The 18,080-nt window shown below is 42.0% G+C and overlaps 1 protein-coding gene across 1 annotated transcript; it reads right to left on the bottom strand.

Annotated features, from left to right (window-relative positions):
- Nucleotides 1–596: 596 nt before the first annotated feature.
- NMI (N-myc and STAT interactor) lies at nucleotides 597–13,888 on the bottom strand. The gene is made up of 9 exons (XM_056861173.1): nucleotides 13,796–13,888; nucleotides 12,125–12,196; nucleotides 10,833–10,991; nucleotides 9,869–9,985; nucleotides 8,584–8,746; nucleotides 6,803–6,909; nucleotides 4,666–4,855; nucleotides 2,321–2,427; nucleotides 597–812 (listed from the first exon to the last, which is right to left on the bottom strand). The coding sequence occupies exons 1-9, from the start codon at nucleotides 13,886–13,888 to the stop codon at nucleotides 597–599; spliced, it is 1,224 nt and encodes a 407-aa protein (XP_056717151.1).
- Between the last annotated feature and the right edge of the window lie 4,192 nt (nucleotides 13,889–18,080).

Genomic DNA, 18,080 nt, shown 5'->3' on the forward strand with positions numbered 1-18,080 from the left:
TTGAACAAGTCTTAAGCATGAATCCAAATACTTCCTCATACGTACTAGTTGGTTCCATGGGGAACACAAAGATAGGAAAAGAAGGCTGAGAAACCTCCAGGAATCCACCAACACTCCTCTCCGCATGTACAGAATCGCTATAAGCCTCTAGATCATTTCCGTGATGCCTGTGTACATGTAGCACTAACCTGTGAACTTATGTCAACAAGATGTGACAACTGGCTTAACTGGTGTCATAAATAGAGACTGAAGATATTGCTTGAAGAGTGGCATACCCATGCTCAGAATACCTGCAGACCATAAATTATCTCTCCCCATTATTACATATGGCATATCATCTCTTGTACATCCCCAGTGCCACTGCAGATAGTCACAAGTAAGTCACTGTATAGCCAAAAGGATCAAGCTATTTATGACAAATAAGACCTCTAGTTTTCTAAGGGACAGTCATGGCTAACTGCAAGCTGGACCACAGACGTTTCCATTTGAACACACACACACACACACAAAACACTGTCAAGGGCAAATAGTAAAAATTACAAAATCGTTTTGAGGTTCTGTGAGATCCTTGGCAGAATTTGAAGGTCAGGTAAGTTTCAGCCGCAGCCTATCATATAACATTCTCCGTTATCTGTCTCAAAGTAAGCAACTTTGGTTCCTTCTGAAACGTATCTGATGAATTCAACTTCCCCACCACCATTACTGGATTTCTGGAAGTGGATTGCTATCATATCCTGCATGCTCTCCTCATCTTCCCCCATGTCCTGAATGCCTGTCAACAATAATGTTCTCTTGGATATTCCTGAAAAAGTCTGAGATAAGAGAGGGGAGAAAATTAGATGTTGCATATACTTTTTTAAAAACAAATTGGTGCAGTGCTGCTGTTGAGAACTGACACCTTGCTACCGCTGAGACCTCACTCCATTGTTCCATTCATTTCAGAGTTTTAAAAAACTATCAATTCCTTTTCGATGCTGGTTTTCCGCTCTACAGAAGCTAACTGGTCCAGCCTGAAATAATTCTACTGAGCTCTGTGGAACAGACTCTCGGGACTGCAGCCTTAGACACCCTCATTATACTCACAGACTCTGACTGTTTTAAAACCCCTTTTAAGATATAACCCTCTTGTCAGAACATGACTGTTCTTTTGGATGGGGTGGAGGGAGCAACCCCATTAGGGAGTAATACGGCACCATGCACAAATTGCTGGTGCTTTACTGTTTTGCTAAAACAAAAGTGAGAACCACGATTCTTTGATGTGAGTGAGTGCGGTGGCCCAGGCGGGTTTTGGCTCTTGAAGCCTTGGCCAAGTAATTACTCCTTCATTGTACCAGGCTGTTGCTTGGGAGTTTCAGAAGGAAACAAACAGTAAACATGCCCCCTCCCAGCATCCTGGGCCCTCACTACTGCCCAGCAGAATAAAGGAAAACTTGTAAACTTTTCAAGAATTGCTAAGAGTTATAAATCCATCCACTTCATTCTTTAGTAAGAAATCTTGGTTATTCTCAAGTTATATCATACAGACATTCAGTGGCACTTTAAGGACTAATAACATTTATTCCAGCAAGAGTTTTCCATGAGCCGCAGCTCAGTTCTTCAAATGCTATGGGAAGTAATTCATTTTAGAGATTTTTATAACCAAAAATCACAGAAGATGGAGGAGGGAGAAAAACAGAGGACTTGAAGCACAGCAAGGCTTAGTATGAATCCTGTTATAAATGTTGTGGTTATAAAAATCTCCAAAGTGATTTCCTTCCCATAGCATCTGAAGTGCGAACACTCTGGCTCGCAAACACTCGCGCAGGAATAAATACTGCTTGACTTTAAGATGTGACCGGCAGAGCTGAGGCAGCTGAGCTGGGAGTAAGAGCAGGAGACAGAGCTGTTGGCAAGTTGTTGCTGAGTGAACAGTGCCTGTCTGCCTGAGGGTGATTGCTGGGCCCACCCTTGGCTGTTGAGAGGTGGGGCTGTGAGCCTTTGAGCTCCTCCTTGCTAGAGGCAGAGCTGAGGCAAGTGCACACAAGTGCACACAACTAACTAAGAATGCCAAACCTTTTAGGAACACCTCTAACCTTTTGTTTCCTTCCTAATACTGTGAACTCTGCCCTTTCGTGCTATTCTATGTGAGGAAAGGGGAAAGGAAAACAACTATTCTTACATCTTGGGACTGAGGCTGCAAATTGGTGCACCCTTACTTAGGAACAATTCCCACTGAATTCAGCAGATGTGTGCTTCCAAGTAAACATCATAAAATGTGGTGGAACATACAAAAGTCAGATTGATTACTACCTCCCATTTAGCCATCCCAGTATTGACTTACCTCAAATCTTTTCAGGTACTTTTCTACAACAGGGGAAACCATCACCCTATAAGTCTGTTCACTTGTGCGGAAAGGGTACTCTGCCCATTTCACAACGTTGTGAGCAACTAGAGTTAAAAACCAATGAAGACATTAGGGAACATTGGCATCTTGAGGCAAAAGACAAAAAGGATGTCTGTATTCATCATTTGGCAATCCTCATTTCAGCCGGCAGTTTCAAATAAAAAGCTATACCTGATACCCCCTGTGCCTGAATATGTTGGTGTATAAAAAGGGAGACATGGAAATAGCTAATTTCCTCCTTTCCAAATTTACACAGCAATCACCAGCAAACAGTCTGATTGCCAGAGATCGCCACAAAAATCATTATCTTTCTTTTGTTAATATTTAGCATCTAAATTGATTGATGCTTTTGAAATGAGCCCGGTTTTATGGAAAGCCTGTTGTAGGGCAATAATAATAAATATTAAAATATTTAATTTTAATTGCGCCGCCCCACACACACACACATACTAGGTGCTGCTATTCTCTCTACCTACAGGCTGATCTAAAAGACATCAAAGAAGCAGCTGAGAGAAAAGTAAAACACGAGTTATCAAATGGTGGGGGAAGAACATCATTTCTTTCTTTCCATTTCTTTTCACAAACGCAGGTTACGAAATAACCTGCGTGGAGTCAGCGTGGTGTAGTGGTTAAGAGCGGTGGTTTGGAGAGGTGGAGTCTAATCTGGAGAACAGGGTTTGATTCCCCACTCTTCCACATGAACGGCGGAGGCTAATCTGCTGAACTGGATTTGTTTCCCCACTCCTACACATGAGGCCAGCTGGGTGGCCTTGGGCAAGTCACACTCTCTCAGCCCCACCTACCTCGCAGGGTGTCTGTTGTGGGGAGGGGAAGGGAAGGTGATTGTAAGCCAGTTTGAGTCTCCCTTAAGTGGTACTTTAAAAACCAACTCTTCTTCTAACCCACACTAATTCAAATGTGGAACTATACAGTAAGCACAAGAAAGAGGCACTGCCTGGACATTAGCAGCTTCAGAATGGTGAGATTGAAAGGCACACTAAACCAGTTGCTGGAAAATGCATGATCAGATCTCCTTCTTTTTTTAATTAGTTAAAGGGGCCCAAATTAGGATGGGGCTGCACTGCTAGATAAGGACCATTTTCCCTTCACTATTTTACTCATCCACTAGTTATTTATTTTTCATATTTATAGTCTGCCCTCCCCAGCAAGCCGGCTCAGGGCGGATAACATCATTTTAAAAATCTCACAAACATATAATGTACCCTACTAAGTGCACTAAAAGGGACGAGTTAAAACTCATGTTTTAACTCTGCTCAGAATGGCACTACAAATCACACACAAACATGAGCGTGCACACCCACAAAACTAACATTTTTTCTCGAACCAGCTCCCGGGGGGGGGGGACACCTACAGGAGATCTGATCATGGATCCCCCCATGTCATACAGTTTGGCCCTGAGGAGAAGCATAAGAAGAAAGATAAAAATGAGAAAACAAGACAACAGTTTTCAAAAAGGATGGGAAAGCTATTGGCACTTTCACACACAGAATAATGACTTTCAATCCACTTTCAATGCACTTTAGCAATCGTTTGCAAGTGGATTTTGCAGTTTCACTCAGTAAAATCCAGTCGCAAAGTACCCTGAAAGTAAATTGAAAGTGCGTTATCCAGCAAGTGTGAAAATGCCCACACATGAGACAACAGTGAAACATGGTCAGAGCAAATTAGAACTCAGTAATGAATTTCAGAGAAGTTTTAAAAGCTTCTTCGTTTCTGGATAGTCGTCTCGTATAGTGGTACAAAAAGGGTACTTCCTCCTCCAACAAAACTGATCCTGGTTGTTGGGAATCTTCCAAACTGATTCCATAATTTGTGAATTTAGCAAGCAATTCAGAAAGGTTGTAAGCAGGTGATTATACTCACTCCACCCTCCCATGCGATACTGAATGTCCACTGCTGCTAACCAGTCATAGGGTTTACTGCCTTAAAGACTGTTCAGCTGCTTCTAAGAATTTCATAGTGCAGCAGACAGAAATTTCTTCTCAAAGATACAAGACAGGAAAAACTGCACTTGGAACACTGCTTCCAGTCAAGCAGTGGATGCCTTCTTTAGATTTATGCTTTGTATCCTTATCACAACAGAAATTTACTGAAACGCTCGCTCATAAAAATCCAACCCTTAAATTCCAATCTTGGATTAGTTTAGCATCACATTAAATTGCACAGTAACAAGTGAACATTGGCAATGCCAAAGCAATACCATCCAAAGGAAATCAGATCCTGCAAAGTTAAGTACTGTTATGGAATGTTTCAGAAATTACCTCCAGGTTGGGCAAATGTAATGATGGCCATTTGGGACTGTCTGTCGTAAGTCACATCCTGGACTTCTCCTCCTCCCAGTTTAGTTCTGCAGAAATTCAGTTCCAACTTGTCTTTTACCCATTCATTAGGGATTGGTAGATTAGGGATGTTATAAACATTAATCTTCCTTTGGGAAATCTTAACACAGAGCTGGAGAGGAAAAATTAAAGCCAGTTTCAAAATTATAAATTGACATAAAATCCAGAAGCGCAGCCATGTTTGCCCAGAGCAGCAAAAAGAACCACGATCATGCCATCAGCTTCCTTAGGCATGCTTCCATTCTCACTGCCTGGATAGGGAAGCGCAATTGCAGCTCAAGGCTGCAGAACTGGAATTCATCAAAAACTGTAACTATCAGGAATTAAGTGTTTGTAAATCTGGATTACAGCAAAACAACTAGAAATATTTTGGTGAGTAGGAAAGCACCACCCCTCCAGTTCTTCCCTAAGAATTTTTTTAAACATTCCAGCAAATTCATTAGATTTTTTTGAGGAACTTCTACAAAATATTTGGTCTTGCAACTAGTAAAAATATTTACGATCAGGTTTTAATCACTAAAATGATTGCTGAGAACCACGTAGTATGAGGGGTTTTTTGTAGGACAATCCATAGCATAATGACAATCCTTGTGTATATTGTAGACATATACAATACTCAAACACAAGACACATTTCTGCACTTAGAAAGTGTTGCCATCTTGAAGAGATGAGCTATGTGAGGTCTTCCTCTACTTGCAGGCTGCAACTTGACTTCCTCGGGTGACTTCTGTAGAGGTTTCACCTCTCTCTACAAAGGATATAGAGACACCTTTCTACAGACAAGCAAGCATTGACCTTGGGGTGGCCTCAGTGATTCTAGGGCCCTGGCCAAAAGCCAAGATGCCCCCCCCCCAACTATATTCCCACCATCACATATTTCATAACCTATGAGCTACCTGCTGTGGCAGCAACGGGCAACACACAGTGTGAATGGCTGCTGCGAAGGCTGCAGACAACTGGGACGGAGAGGTGCGGCTGCACCTGCCAGGGCTGGCTAGCTTGGTGAGCAGGCAAGCGGGCGAGCACCGCGCAGGGCACCCTCTCCCCCTTACCTCATCTCAATAACCCCATGCCAGGGCAGGGCAGCTGCCCCCCCCCCCCGCCCAGCCTCTGTCCCTCACCACTAATTCTCAAGCCACTACTGGGCTTCAGCAGTCACAGGTGCATCCAGGGCAGCTGTACAGCAGTCAGGAGGGCCTAGCATGCAGTCCTCTCATTGCAGGTATCAAAGCTGCAGAGGTGATCTTAATTTTTGCTATCAAAGGCTATGTTCTTAGCTAGCAAAGGAGGCTCCAGTTTCCAGCGGGTGCTCTCTTTTCCCCTCTGGGCATATCTGCAATTTCATTTGGACAAAATGAAGGCATTTACACTTTTAAATGCCATAAATCTGCCAACAATTCAGTTTTATATGCAATTATGAATGATGCTATGTAGTAAAACAACTATAGGGTTGATAAGAATGTAAGTATTAGAGATACTTCCACTTCCCCCAAAGTATCCAGGTTCTTTCCCCCACCCCAAGCCAGGGAAAGCATCTAATTTTGAGGTGAGAAGATTTTAAGATTTCAAACTCATTGACTGAAGCATGATGAAACTACAGAATTCCAGTACGACATGAATGATTAATTCAAATTGAACTCCCTGAAAGATTGTCTACACTGTATGTATATGACTGAGAATGTTATGTTCATTTGGTTTCTGAAAATTTCTAATAAACGTATTTAAAAAGAAACTTAAACCGAATTAATGAAATGAGAATCCTTGGTGTCATGTCTGACACAGATTACTATATGGATCCCTCCCAGTCGTAAGGACAAATTCCGTACCAGTGCTGGACTCCCAAGAACATTCACAGCTGTGTCACTCAAGACAAAGGGATGGAGCCTGGTGCTAAGCACGTTTACACAGAAATGAGTCCCACCAAGGTAGATCAGAGTTACTTCCAAGCAAGTATGCATAAGATTACAGCTTCTTAGAAAAGTATGTTTTAGAACAACTACCGCTGACAGATAATTAGTCTTGACCCTTTGAAAAGCTTTCATATGGGCTTCTCAGTTACCTGAAATGTTATTCCCATCTCCAGGTCAACGGGCCGGGCTGTCACGACTGTGGTTGCATTCTCCAGGTTCACAATATGATGAGACTTTCGAAGCAGTTCCTGGGCAACTTAAAATACAGCACATTTTTTACATGATCATGGAATTGCAGGTTCTTAACATTAAGACTGTATATCTCAAAAAAGGTTCATGAGTGATGGAACACATGTGTTGGAAATATACACACCACAGCAGCAATTTTTGTGCATAGGAAAAGCTCAGTAGGGATGGATCCAGCTTGGGGGGGTTGTTTTATTTTACTCAATCTCACTTATATTTTAGTAGCTATAGCTAGTGTCATGTTGACGTTTAGAAGTCTGTCCCCAAATCAAAAAAGGAAAAAAGATGCAAGAATAGAACTCAACTGCTGTGAAAAGGTTCAGCAAAAAGAACGCTGATCCCATTGATGAAGCTTAAACAGTGAAACGCGTAGGGGCTGTACAGGACAATAAAGCTGTCACCTTGCCTCTTTTTTTCCTTTTTTGGTTTGCTGACACGTTGCTTGGTGTAGCCCTATTTTTCTTCTCTTTTAAAAGTTTGTCCCATTAGGGAGACAGTAGTCCGTTGCTGAGCAGACTAGACCCTTCAATACTGAAAGGAGAGGAGGAAGAAAGAAAGATGGAGGAGAAAGCGAAGCGGGGCTGTAGGACAGACAGAATAAAACCTTGTGTTATCTCCTTAACTGCACCAAGCTACAGATCACTCACCCAATTCCCCTCAATACTACAGGCTCCCTCTGATATGGCTTTTGTACATGCAAACACCATGATCCCCAGCATAGCATTTTAGTGGTCTAATGGGAGCAGGCTATCAGGAAAGCCTCTTATATAAGCCTGCTGGTTAAACAGCTTCCATAAGGCTCGCTGCTGTTTCCTTGGTGCCTGCCTGGCTGTCAGCTAGAAAGCAGCTCAAGGTGCTTCCAATATAATTTCAAAGACAAATTTTAATAAAACCTTAAAAATTATCCGATGTGCATTTCATTGCTCCATATACACATTATTTTATCGAAAAACGATATCAAGGATCAAGAAAGATAAAAGAAAGAAAAAGGTTGATAAAATCATGCACAGGATAGAGAAAGTGATTTTTTTTTTTGCTGTCAAGTCACAGCTGGTTTATGGCAGCCCCTGGTGGGGTTTTCAAGGCAAAAGACGTTCGGAGGTGGTTTGCCATTGCCTGCCTCTGTGTAGCAACCCTGGACTTCCTTGGTGGTCTCTTATCCTTCTAAGCTTCCAAGATCTGGCGAGATTGGGCTAGCCTGGGCCATCCAGGTCAAGGCAGAGACAGTGAATCGAGAGAACTTTTTCTCTCTCCCCCTTAATACTAGAACAATGAAGCTGATGGGAAAGATAATCAGGACAGTGAGTAATTCACCTGGAATTCACGGCCAGCGGGACACAGCGATGGCCACGAGCATAGTTTTTAAATGGGGTTAGCCAGATTCAGAGAGATCCATCAAATGACACTATCCATGGTAAGTAAATCTCCCTAAATAGAGCCAGGAACCCTCTGTATACCAGTGCTGGGAAGGAGCATCAGAGGAGAACCTACACCCAGTTTGTTTCCTCCTCCAGCGTAACTGGTTGGCTGCCTGTGTGAAACAGGATGCTGGACAAAATGGACCACGGGTCTGATTCAGCAGGCTCTACTATTCTTATGTTCTAATGTTTCCTTTCTTATGAATAAAAGTTGTCGTTTAATCCAAGCCTCTTTCTAGTCCTGTGTTGAAATACACTCTTCATACCATTTTCTTCTTCAAAGGTGATAAGAGCTTCGCCTTTGCGCAGTCTGAATGGGAAGATTGTGGAGACGTCAAAAAAGCAGCAAATGTTCTTATGCATCTCTTCATTCTCAGCTTTCTCCAGGTGTGTAAATTTCACTTTTGTCTCGGGTATAACTCTTTTAAGCTAATTATGTTGAAAGCAAAGCAGAAGACAATATGGAAATGATTGATTAAACCTCAGGTTTTTAAAAAATAATTGTATATTGGGTAAATGACTGCACTGCAGATCACTGAAATGTCTGCTTGTTTCGACGATTTGTCAGGCCAGCAAATAAATGCTTAGGATGGGAAATATACTTATTGTTAGTAATATCAAATCATTACTTTATGCCACTAATACAGGCTTATTACAGGAAAATGCAAGCATTTGTTGCTGAATCCCAAGCTTCCTGTAAAAGAGTTCAGAGCAGTGTTCAACTTTGTATGACTCCTGATTGGTTGATACTTTGTTCAAGGCCATGGTTGGGCAGCCAGTGAGCTTCACAGGTGGGCCAAACTAGACCTGATTCATGAATGGGTTCTCCCACTTTTTTTAGTTTAAAGCAGCCATTGAAGGGTAGAGATCAAATAAGAGCTGTGGCATTATGGAAGATGTTTAACCATTTTCCCCTGTGCCACTTTCCCAAAGTAGATATTTTCCCTATTGTGGGAAAACATACACTTCTAAAAAGTATTTGGGAAATGAACAATTTAGACTGAGTAAATGCCACCACAGATAGGTAAAATCTATTGTCTCATTACCCCCCGCATATACACACACAGACCATTTTGAACTAAAAAATAACCCACAAGAAATCCTGATCACAGATCTGCTGTATTATTATCTAATCTGAGCCTAAGGGTTTCTCATGTCAGGATCCAAAACTCTAGCCTCTGTACCACAGAGCATATGGATAACTCTACACTGGTAAGAAGTCAAGAGCAATTGCTACAATTATGTCTGTAATCTGAACACTAGCAAAAGGCAACACTTATGAAGCTATGGGCATACAATATTAAGTTAGCCATAGCTTGTTTGTTTTAAATTCACAGGGAAAAAATAGGGAGCACATGAAATAATCCTGACCACAGGGTAGTAAATCCTATGTAACTCTGGACAAACCTTTTAAAATCTTTTAATTTTAAAGCTTTTACATTTAAAACCCTTTTATGCAATGATCCCTTGTTCTCCAGGCCATCACCTCCCCACACTGAAAAAATAAAACATTTGCCCTTCTGAAAGTTCAATGATAAAAACACATATTACCTTATATCGCTGAGCAAGTGCTTTACATTCTGCCTTCTTTGCCGCAACTTTGTCTTTAAGCGATTGTATGTTTCCTCTCAATTCATCATTTTGTTCTTTTATTATAGAAAGATTCCTCTGCAGAATACAGAAGGAAAATCAAACATCATTTTCTGCATTTTCTGTATTTCAGCCAGTGGGTAAGGGGGCAATTTTTGACAACGTCTCTCCTCCCACAGCAATTCCTCTGCTCCACCCCCACGCTATTCCTCAGGGTATAAACTTTTTTTTAAATCTGATATTTTTCTAAACCTGAACTACACCAATAAAATCAGATGCAACTGAACATCACATCGGTCTTAAACCAAGCAGGCTAGTTTGAACCAATACTGATTTACCTCAGGGGAATCATGGTAAATCAGCTTGCACTATCCCTGGATCTTAACATAACCAATATAAACTCAATAGGAAGTAGGTATTGATGACATCGCCCTGACCTAGATGGCCCAGGCTAGCCAGATCTCGTCAGATCTCAGAAGCCAAGCAGGGTCAGCCCTGATTAGTATTTGGATGGGAGACCACCAAGGAAGACCAGGGTTGCTGTGCAAAGGAAGGCACTGGCAAACCACCTCAGTTAGTCTCTTGCCGTGAAAACCCCAAAAAGGGGTCGCCATAAGTCAGCTGCGACTTGACGGCACTTCACACACACACACACACACACTGATGACATCAGTGGGAGCAGCTTTCTCACACAGCTTAAGATAAAGATAGTAAAAGTACCAGAGCCCTGACTTTGACGCCCACAGGAATCCCAAGCATTTGAGGCAAAGCACCATTTACTATTTTCTGTCCCAATTTTCCAACAGCCTTAAAATCCCTGATTTAAGGCTGCAGGGCTTCCAAGGCAGAGAACGTTCCAAGGTTGGAGCTCGGTCCCACGCAATAAATACCCCTATTTCCCAACTACAATACATGCTCCCATTACCTGATGATATTCCCAAGCTTCAGTTCTTTCCTTAACATGCTTATCTTCTATAAGCCTCAGATTTCTCAGCTCCTCTTTCCATTTCCGTCTCTCCTCATCAGCAGCAAGTTTTGATAGAAGCAAGTCAGCCTTCTGTTTTTCAGCGTCCACAACCTTGCTCTTGGTAATGAAAGAGACATCACTGCAATTTTAGGGTTTTCAACATGTTGCTCATAAGATTTTAAATGCATAGTATGATGAATCTCCTCTTGTTTTAATTATGTTACCCCGCACCAACCACCACTATCACTTCAGAGATTTATGACATGTCTTTTGTTATTTTTGCTGTCCCACACTTAAGATGGTTGGGGGATCTGCCAAAAAAACTCTTCCTTTATAAAAGGCAGTATATATGGCACAAGAAAGGTTTATTGAAATCAAAACTCAAAATGGTTTTATTTGTCTCTTTGGGGAGAAAATGGAAAAGTCACGTTAGTAAGGTTTCAGAAAATAAACTTGGCTGGTAACAAATCAAAGGAATAAGGAAATTTGAGTTAAATTTACAAACAATAGATATTTTAAACTCAGGACGTATCTCAGGCTTGTCCAAACTGTGGCCCAGGATGGCTATGAATGTGGCCCAACACAAAATCGTAAACTTACTTAAGACGTTATGAATCAGCTATCATTAGTGTTAGTGTATTTTATGTATGGCCCAAGACAATTCTTCTTCTTCCAATGTGGCCCAGGGAAGCCAAAAGATTGGACACCAGATGTATCTGATGTATTTCACTGTAAGGCGTAGATTCTTTTGATTTATATTGAGATGCAGTCACTGCTCACTTGGCAGTCACTGCTTAATTGTACAAACGTAAGCGTCTGGAAACAGTATTTCTTAAGTTGGAGAAGTTAGGAACAAACACACAATTTCCTCCAATTTTATTCCTTAAAACTGGTTAGTGACCATCCCTTTCACTTAGGAGCTTTTTCCCTGAAGGAAACTCAAATCACTTTTCTCATACACGGGATCGTCCTTGATCCTAAACAAATGTGTTCCCTCTCATTTCAACCGCCAGCTTCAACCGTGAGTTTCCAACTGGCAGGCTTCTTAACGGTCTCTCTCAACTGCCAATTACAGAAGTCTCAGGGGGGGTTTTTTATATTCAAACCTCCTGGCTCTCAAGGTTTTATGACCTGGGACAACTTGTCCTGATGCAGCTGTCTGTCACACACAGCAACTGCTCCCCTCATACAGTCTATGCATAGAGTCCATGCTGGCATCTCTGAACTACACAAAGGCCTTTAGATCTTACCCTCCATTCTTCCAGTTCTTGAACATTTCCAGGCTCATCTTCTTGCATCCTTGGAATCTCACCTTCTGCTTTCTTAAAAACAAAACAAAATTAAAAGTGGTTTTTTTCTGGTTTGCAACACAACTCTATTTTTCCATGGTTGTTAAAAACCAAAGTGTTATTTATTTTAATATTTTGGCCTGTATAAAATCTAATAATTACATGAAAAGCAAAGTACAAAAAATTCCTTTACAATCAAAACACTTAATAGTTTTATTTATTTATCTACTTTATTGACCATTTTTAGGGTTACAAATTTGAATTGGTTTAAGTGAAAGATCCATTGCATTTTGTATGTGAATATGGGTATAGTAAAATGCAGTGAACAGTGACATTCACATATAAAAGGTACCAATCTCACACAGATTTTGTGATGCAAGCATTCACTGGTATATGATACTGCTTATCGTCGACAAATGCTGGTGAATGCTGACAATTTCATTTAGGTGTCATGGCTCATCCAGCATATCTCTGAACTTCTGGACTCTCACACATGCATGTTGACAGCTGCTAAATTTCACACACAGATTTGAATTTTTTGTAGGAAAGGTGGGATAAATATTACATAAATCGATAGATCCAACATGGCACAGAATATTATTGTGACAGAATTCTACAGGTATATCAAAGTCTTTCTAAGAACTGAATTCCTGATCAGTTCTGAATTGTATACTGAAGCCAGCGAAGAACAATGGTTAGAATTCAGGACCAAAACCTGGATCCTGAGGCGTCATTCCACCAGCATAACAGTACTACTGGCAGACTGACACTTCAGTTGGGGGTAGAGGGGAGAGCAGTTTCTGCTGATTTCCCTCCTCCCTTTGCTGATACCACTTTGCTCTCAAATGATTTTTGAGAGTCACTTGACTGGTGCAGAAGTCGGAGGGGATCTTCTTACACTTTCACTATTCCGACAGTGCTGACAATCCACCGTATAGTCTGTAATGCTGAAGTCTTTAAATACAACCGATCAAAAAGTGTGCTATGTTATAGTGAAACTGTTCTTGGGTTGAAGAGTATTTTTGAAACGTCATGTTCCAATGGTTTTAATGAGCCAGCCGGTCTCCTCAAAGAGTGATTCTGTTGGCGGGATGCACAGACAACGCCATCATACTTGCTATTTAAATGATTCTGTTTTTAGTTGTACACTCTTTTCTCATATCCTTTGCATTTATTTTAAAACGAATGTTTGCTTAGGTGACATAGTGGTGGAATCCCTATTAATAAAGATATATTTGGAAAAAGATTGGACAGAGCTTTGGAAAGTGTTCTGAATAGGCATATCCACTACTTGCAAGTCAATAACAGTTACTTCATAATTATTTTTCCTGTCTAGGTTTTAATGATTCATATTGAATGAAAACCTATGAATAAAAATAAAGAGGGGTTTTTTTTCTTTACAGATTTATGGCATTAAGTTTTATTTTACCTCAAGTGGATGAGTTTTTCACTGTGGCTTTGGTGCATCATGAAAAATAGTTTTCTGGATTTAGGCTGGTACAAGTTGGAGCCCACGAAACTTGTGTGTGTAAATCCCATCTCCCCCCCCCCCCATTGCTGAGCCCACTGAGAACGCAACCTCCACCACAGTCCTGATCTCGGCTGGCAAGCCCAGAGTTGCTCCAGGCTCACCAGTCGAGGCCCACCACCCACCACCATGGTCCCAATCTCGGCAGGCGAGCCCGGAGATGATCCAGGCTTGCCCGCCAGGGCTACCATCCCCATCTTCCCCCATTGTGGCTCCAGACCCCCCCCCCCCAACTTAAGCCTGCTGCATTTGGAGGGCCTGGAGCCGGGCATCTGTCGCCCAGGTGGGTGAGACCAGATTGCTTCAGGCAGCTGCCAGCATCCCCCGCTTGGCTGGGCTCCAAGCAGCTGCCAGCGTCCCCACCAGTCTGAACTATTTGCCTCTGCTTATTCGGAGCTGATATTGGCTGTTACCGCGCTAGGTATTCCCAGCGATGTATTAAGAGTTTGGAAATGTTATAAAAAATACTGTTCGCACTTTCTATGTATTCCCACTGATGTATTAAGAGTCTGAAACTGTTATAAAAAATACTGTTTTTTATAACAGTTTGATTCTCCCTTAAGTGGTAGAGAAAGTCAGCATATAAAACCCAACTCCTCTTCTTCTAACAACAACTGTGTGTCATCAGATCCAGCTTAGTGGAAGAGAGTCACAACATCCAATCCAATGTGTGCAACTGTCACAAACAGAGGCCTTGTAGGATGATAATGCTGTTGTTTTTAAAGATTATAAACTTGCAGGGAATATATGGTTATTTTAGGATATAACCATTGCATACTGTCACTATTTCAAAAGTAACCCACTTTATATGTTTGTCATTCCACTGTCATTAATACTGCACAATAGCCCCCCAAATAAAATGATTTCTGTTGTTGCTCATGCTACCCTTTAGATAAATATTTTGGTTAGTGTTGTACTAGGATCTGGGAGACTGAGGTTCAAATTCGACTGTGCTGGGAGACTTTGGGCCAGTCACAGACTCTGAGCCTAACCCACCTCCCAGGGTTGCTGTGAATATAAAACAGAGGAAGGAGAACGCATAAGTCTCTTTGGGTTCCCATGGAGGGCTGGGAGGAAGGTATGGTATAAATGAAGTAAATAAATAAAATTATACTATTAAAAATGCTTACTCCTATCATTTTGGTCTGCTGGTCCACTAAGGAACTGGCCGGTGATTCCTTCATCCAGTTGATATACCATTGGTGTACACAAATGTGTACTGCAGAGTTATGGGTGAGCCAAGCCAGATCAAACATCTCTTTTAGACTTATCACCTACAGAAATTTTAAACCATTACATCACTTGCAATAGTTTGGTAATCATACAGATACTTAGGGTTGCCAGGTCCCTCTTCATGGCCGGCGGGAGGTTTTTGGGGTGGAGCCTGAGGAGAGTGGGGGTTGGGGAGGGACTTCAATGTCATAGAGTCCAATTGCCCAAGCGGCCGTTTTCTCCAGGGGAACTGATCTCTATCGGCTGGAGATCAGCTGTAATAGCAGGAGATCTCCAGCTAGTACCTGGAGGTTGGCACCCCTACAGATACTCCACTGTGAGCCGTCAAGGTCTAACTCACCAAGTGGTGCATCTGCACGTGTGAACGTAGTTGCATTCGAGTTCAATAGCCCCCTTCAAAACTACCGACAGTCGTGGGAGGCATGGACAACATACTGTGTAAATGAACTTAATTTGGGAAACATTAAGGGATATGTTTTGATCTAATTCAGATTCTTTGAAGTAATTAAGATACTAACGTTAAAGAGTAGAGTTTAAGATAATGATAAAGGTGGTTTATTATAATGAATTAGACATTAAATACAAAGAGAGAAATAAGAATATCAAATGGACAGAGGGGGGGGAGAGGGGAAGTCAACTATATACATTTGTTTAATGATAAGATAGAAATTGTTTATGGTAGACACTATATGAATGGAATGATATAATAGCGTGTGAACCAGTTTGAAAAATAATAAAAAATTTAAATAATAAAAAAAAAAACTACCGACAGTCGGTTTTATGCAGACTTATTATAACAGAGACGTTGCAGAGATCTGCAACACAAAAGCCGGAGGTTTCCTTCAAGGGAAGAAAAGAAAAGAAAAACACAAGGAGAAAATCACTTTTAGTTTCACTTTTAAAAGCTGGCGACGTCGGGGGGAAGGAGAAGAAAAAGAAAAGAAAAAAACTCCCCAGGAGTTTGCAAAGCAAATCTGAGCAGGGGGTGGGAAAGAGAGCCCCTCGACAGCTTCGGAGCACGCTTACCAGCGCTGGGGGAGAGACGCGCTCCCCTGGCCTTGGGTCTGAGTAGAGGTCCTCCATTCCGCTGGGAACCCCCGGGGCCGAAAGCACCGCCCTTACTGAACGCCACGGGAGAGAGGGGCGGTCCCAGGGACCGATCGCAATGACGTCGCTCGGGGAAATCCCCCGCGCGAGGGGAGGGGGAGGGAATGAGCCCTGCAAGCCTACCAGGGGTTCGCGTCGCCTCCGAGGCAGGGGGGGGGGTAGATGCAGTCCTTTTCTATCTCTCCCCTAATACTGGAAAGCGGGGTCGTCTGCTGAAGCTGGAGGGGGAGGGATTCAAAGCGGATGAAAGGAAACATTTCTTTACACAACTGTTACATTCTTAAGGGCTTCCTGCTACCATTCAGAGCAATGGTCCCCAACCTTTTTTTGACCAGGGACCACTAGGACTTTTTTGTTCGGTGCAGGGACCCCAAGGTTCAAAATAAAAATTCCGGGAATTTGAAAATAAACTTTAATCATAACTGTTAGTTAAACATTAAACGTAGAATAATATTTGAATATATATATTTTATAATAGAGAACTTTTAATTGAAAATATTAATTTATTATGGGTTTATAACTTTGTGTCGCGGACCTTAATTTAGTTCTCGCGGACCCCTGGGGGTCCACGGACCCCTGGTTGGGAACCAGATCGGATCGTTGATCATGGTCTATTGAAAATAAAGCTTGATCACACACACACACACGCGCGCAAAAGACACAAGACGTTTGTCTTGGTAATAAGCAAGATTTACTCTAAACTCAGGGTAGGGGAAATTCGCTGGGAGCAAAACAAATAATCCTTTCTACATTCTAGGTTTCCTACGCTTGCCGGAAGCCTCTGGCAGGCGCTAAGCTTACTCACGAGTAGGCATTCTTAAACGACAAGAAAGCCTCTCCATCCTAGCAGGCTGGCATCCGAAAAATGGTAACAACTGAACTGCTTTCACTTCCAAACAAAGGATCTCGAAAGCAGTTAAACATGCAAATTGTTGTGTACCTGATAAGCAGCAATGGTTAATTACATGGTTAATTACAATATTAACCCTTAACTGTCTGACATGTAGCAAAGCTCGCTACCTAATACCCAACAACAACGCGTAGTTGCATTGTGGAACTCCCTGCCCCAGGATGTGGTGATGGCTGCCAACTTGGAAGGCTTTAAGAGGGGAGTGGACATGTTCATGGAGGAGAGGGGTATCCATGGTGTTGCAGTAAAACGGGTTCGGGGGAGACCCAAGATCGTTATCAAGAAGAGTTCATTTGCAGCTGCTGACTCAGAGACCCGAATGGGCAGAAATCTCTGAGTCCCGATTATACTGGGGAAAGAGATATTGATCCAAATTCAAGTTATGACGATACATCAACAAGTTATGCATATCTGATTGTATTACAGACAGAAAGGCGACTCAGTACAGTTGCAGTTTCATCCAGTTTCTCCTATCATTGTTTATCGTTCACTCTGACACTCCATGGGCGAAAACGCATGGTCACTTTATTCTCCTTTAATCCCTGTTTCAGCCAGGATTCATCCAGGACTGTATGGAAGTAACAGGTATATGACTTTAAGAACGTTACTTGCCAGAGGGTGTTTAACCTTGATTGGTGGGGGAGGTTTTTTAAGGCACTTGCCTCGGCTTGGAAAAGATCTTTTTTTTCTTTCTCTTTTGACAGCCTTTACTAGTTTGTGGAATTATCTTCTTTTGCTTGTTTTGAATGGAGAACGTTGCTTTTATCTTCTTGAAAATAAACTTTGTTTTATAAAATTAACGAGAGAAGCCGTGCATGTTGTGGTGCGACTTTCCCGGGGGAGAACCAAAGGCCGATGAAATAAGGTTTGGACAAAGAAGAGCCTTCAACCTTGTAGTCAGACGAAGTGTACCTTGCCCAGGGGGAGTTTGGAAGGGCTGTTATCAGCATTCCAAACCCGGACAAGAAGTTGCTGGCTCATACATGGTGGCAGCGAAGGAGACCCTGGATGTGTTCGTACCGCAGCAGCTGTGAGTAGCTCTGAGGATTAACAAGCAAAGCAAGTTTGTTTTTTGTTTTTACTTGTCTTCCTAGTAAAGTTAACATGAGTTTGGGTCAAGGGGGTTCGCTATCTGGCAG

This window comes from Euleptes europaea, chromosome 15 (genome assembly GCF_029931775.1).
Source record: "Euleptes europaea isolate rEulEur1 chromosome 15, rEulEur1.hap1, whole genome shotgun sequence".
NCBI lineage: Eukaryota > Metazoa > Chordata > Lepidosauria > Squamata > Sphaerodactylidae > Euleptes > Euleptes europaea.